Raw genomic sequence first — 2,320 nt, 5'->3', positions numbered from 1 at the left:
TAGCTAGTCTTTTCTAAACTCTTTCCAACTCCTTCCTAAACCATTTCTGCTTTGCTCTCGCGCCTGTCTCCTTGCTGCTCTTTTTGCTGCTGCACAAATCAATGGAAACCATTTGAGTCTTCAAGCTGCTGCTTGCTGCAGTTGCAGCCCCCAGATCTCCCAAACAAGCATTAGCAGCAGCAGCAGCAGCAGCGCCAGAAGCAGCAGCGGCAGCAGCAGTAGAAGCACCGCCACAAACAGCAGCAGCAGCACGAGCAGGAGCAGAAGCAGAAGCAGCAGAACCACAAGCAGAGGTTGCAGCAGTAACCCCCACGCTGCAAGCAGAAGCAGCAGCCGCAGCAGCCGCAGCACAAGCAGCAGCAGCAGCAGCAGGAGTCTCTAGAGCAGCAAGAGAATGAGGCGGCGGTGGTTTGTCTTCGGCTTGTTCTCCTTTGGCGCTGCTGCTGCCGCTGCTGCTGCCCCGTGCAGCAGCAGCAAACAGACTCTCTCGCCAGCCCTAACCTTCTTGTCAGTGCCTCCTCGGGCTCTGCAGCTCCGCCAGTCTGCTGCAGCAGCAGCGCGCGGCACTGCAGCAGCAGCAGCAGCAGCAGCAGCAGTAGCCGAGCAGGCAAAGACAACGGGCGTCCCGCTGGGCACAACGGAGGCCCTTGAGTGAGCTCAATTTCACATTTAAAAAATTTTAAACCACTTTTTTGAGTTTGAAACCTTTTTTTAAAAATTTAAAACTCTACTTTTGAATTAAAAACCTCTTTTGAACTTAAAACCCTTTTTTGTTAATTAAAAACCCTTTTTTTGTTTCCTTCCCCCCCTTTTAGGGTTTTTGTTTCCCCATTGTTTCTGCCTTGTGAGTTGCACAGGGAGCTGCTGCGCCGATCAAGGCCAGGGCCTTTCAACACTGAGGGGCCCCTAAAGGGGGCCCCCCAGTGGGGGCCCCCCGAGGAGGCCCCCCATGGGAGGGCCCCAGCGGCGGGCCCCCAGGAAGGGGCCCCTGAGGGGGGCCCCCATGGGGGCCCCCCTTGGGGGGCCCCCCGGTCTCTGTGCATTATGGGCTGCACCGGGAGTGTGGGGGCCCAGGCCCTAGAAGTTGTGCGGCAGTTTCCTGGGTGGTTCCGTGTGCGAGCTCTTGTTGCTGCAGGGTCTAGGCTGCAGCCTTTGCTGCAGCAAACCCTCGAGTTTAGGTGCGGCTGCTGCTGCTGCTGCTGCTTCTGGCGTTGTTGGGTGTTGCTGCTGGCCCTTGCTGCAGCCACTCAGGCTCGCCGCTGCTTCTGCTTTTCTTCGCCGCCACTGGCTGCCGCCGCGACTGCGGGTTCGTGCTGCTGCTGCCGTATCTGCTGCAGCAGCGGCTAATGCAGCTTGCTGCTGCAGCTTGCTGCTACTGCTGCATTTATTTGTTTGCACTGCTTCCTGCGTGCTGCGTCTGCTGCCTCACAGGCCCGACTTCGTGATAGTGGACAGCGCCGAGCGCGCCAGGGCACTGCAGGAGCTGCTGCGGGGCGCGTTCAAGGCCCCCAGCAGCAGCAGCAGCAGCAGCAGCGGCGGGATGCCCGCAGTGCTGCACGGGGTGGAGGCAATGGAGGAAGCAGCCAGCTTGCCAGCAGTGGACTGCGTGCTGCTGGCCATCTCAGGCTTCAAAGGCTTAAGGCCAGCTCTTGCTGCACTGCAGGCCGGCAAAGACGTGGCCCTAGCAACTAAGGAGGCCCTTGTTGCTGCAGGTGAGCGGGCACCCGGGGAGGCAGCAGCAGCAGCAGCAGAAGAAAAAGCAGCGGTTGCCGCAGCAGCAGCAGCAGCTGCCGCCGCAGCAGCAGCAACTGCCGCAGCAGCAGCAGCAGCTGCTGCTGCTGCTGCTGCCGCAGCAGCAGCAACCACTTGCACGCCTGGGCTCGCATGCCGCAGAACAGCAAACTCCACCCCCCCACACTTTGCCTCCACTGTGACCAGTTGTCCACTGTGGTCTCCGCAGGTCCGGTCTTCCGAAACCTCTTCAGACGAACCCGCGCCGGTGACGCCCGTGGGATGTACGGACACCTCGGGGCCCCGGGGGCCCCGGGGGCCCCTGGGGCCCCAGGGGCCCCTGGGTTTGGCAGCGGGGGAAGGGGGCCCCTGAGGAAAGAAGGAGGTGCAGCAGAGGGGCCCCCGAGGGTGGGGCGGCTGCTGCCTGTGGACAGCGAACACAGCGCCATATTCCAAGCCCTCCAGGGGGCCCCCCCCTCTTCTTATCCCCCCTCGAAGCTGTTCCTTTGTGCTTCCGGGGGCCCCTTTTTGGGGAAGACGGTGCAGCAGCTGCTGCAGGTGAAGGTTGAGGATGCTTTGAAACATGTAC

At 61.1% G+C, this 2,320-nt stretch overlaps 1 protein-coding gene across 1 annotated transcript; it reads left to right on the top strand.

The window, feature by feature from the left end:
* Positions 1-394: 394 nt before the first annotated feature.
* On the top strand, positions 395-2,104 carry ETH_00034280 (uncharacterized protein; the record flags this gene model as incomplete). The annotated part of the gene is made up of 3 exons (XM_013380352.1): positions 395-651; positions 858-1,178; positions 1,432-2,104. The coding sequence occupies 3 exons, from the start codon at positions 395-397 to the stop codon at positions 2,102-2,104; spliced, it is 1,251 nt and encodes a 416-aa protein (XP_013235806.1).
* Positions 2,105-2,320: the final 216 nt, after the last annotated feature.

The sequence above is a fragment of the Eimeria tenella genome, genomic scaffold (assembly GCF_000499545.2).
Source record: "Eimeria tenella Houghton genomic scaffold, Eth_scaff535, whole genome shotgun sequence".
Classification (NCBI taxonomy): Eukaryota; Apicomplexa; class Conoidasida; order Eucoccidiorida; family Eimeriidae; genus Eimeria; species Eimeria tenella.
Note: the sequence above shows the minus strand (reverse complement) of the source record. Positions and strands in the feature narration are given on the sequence as shown.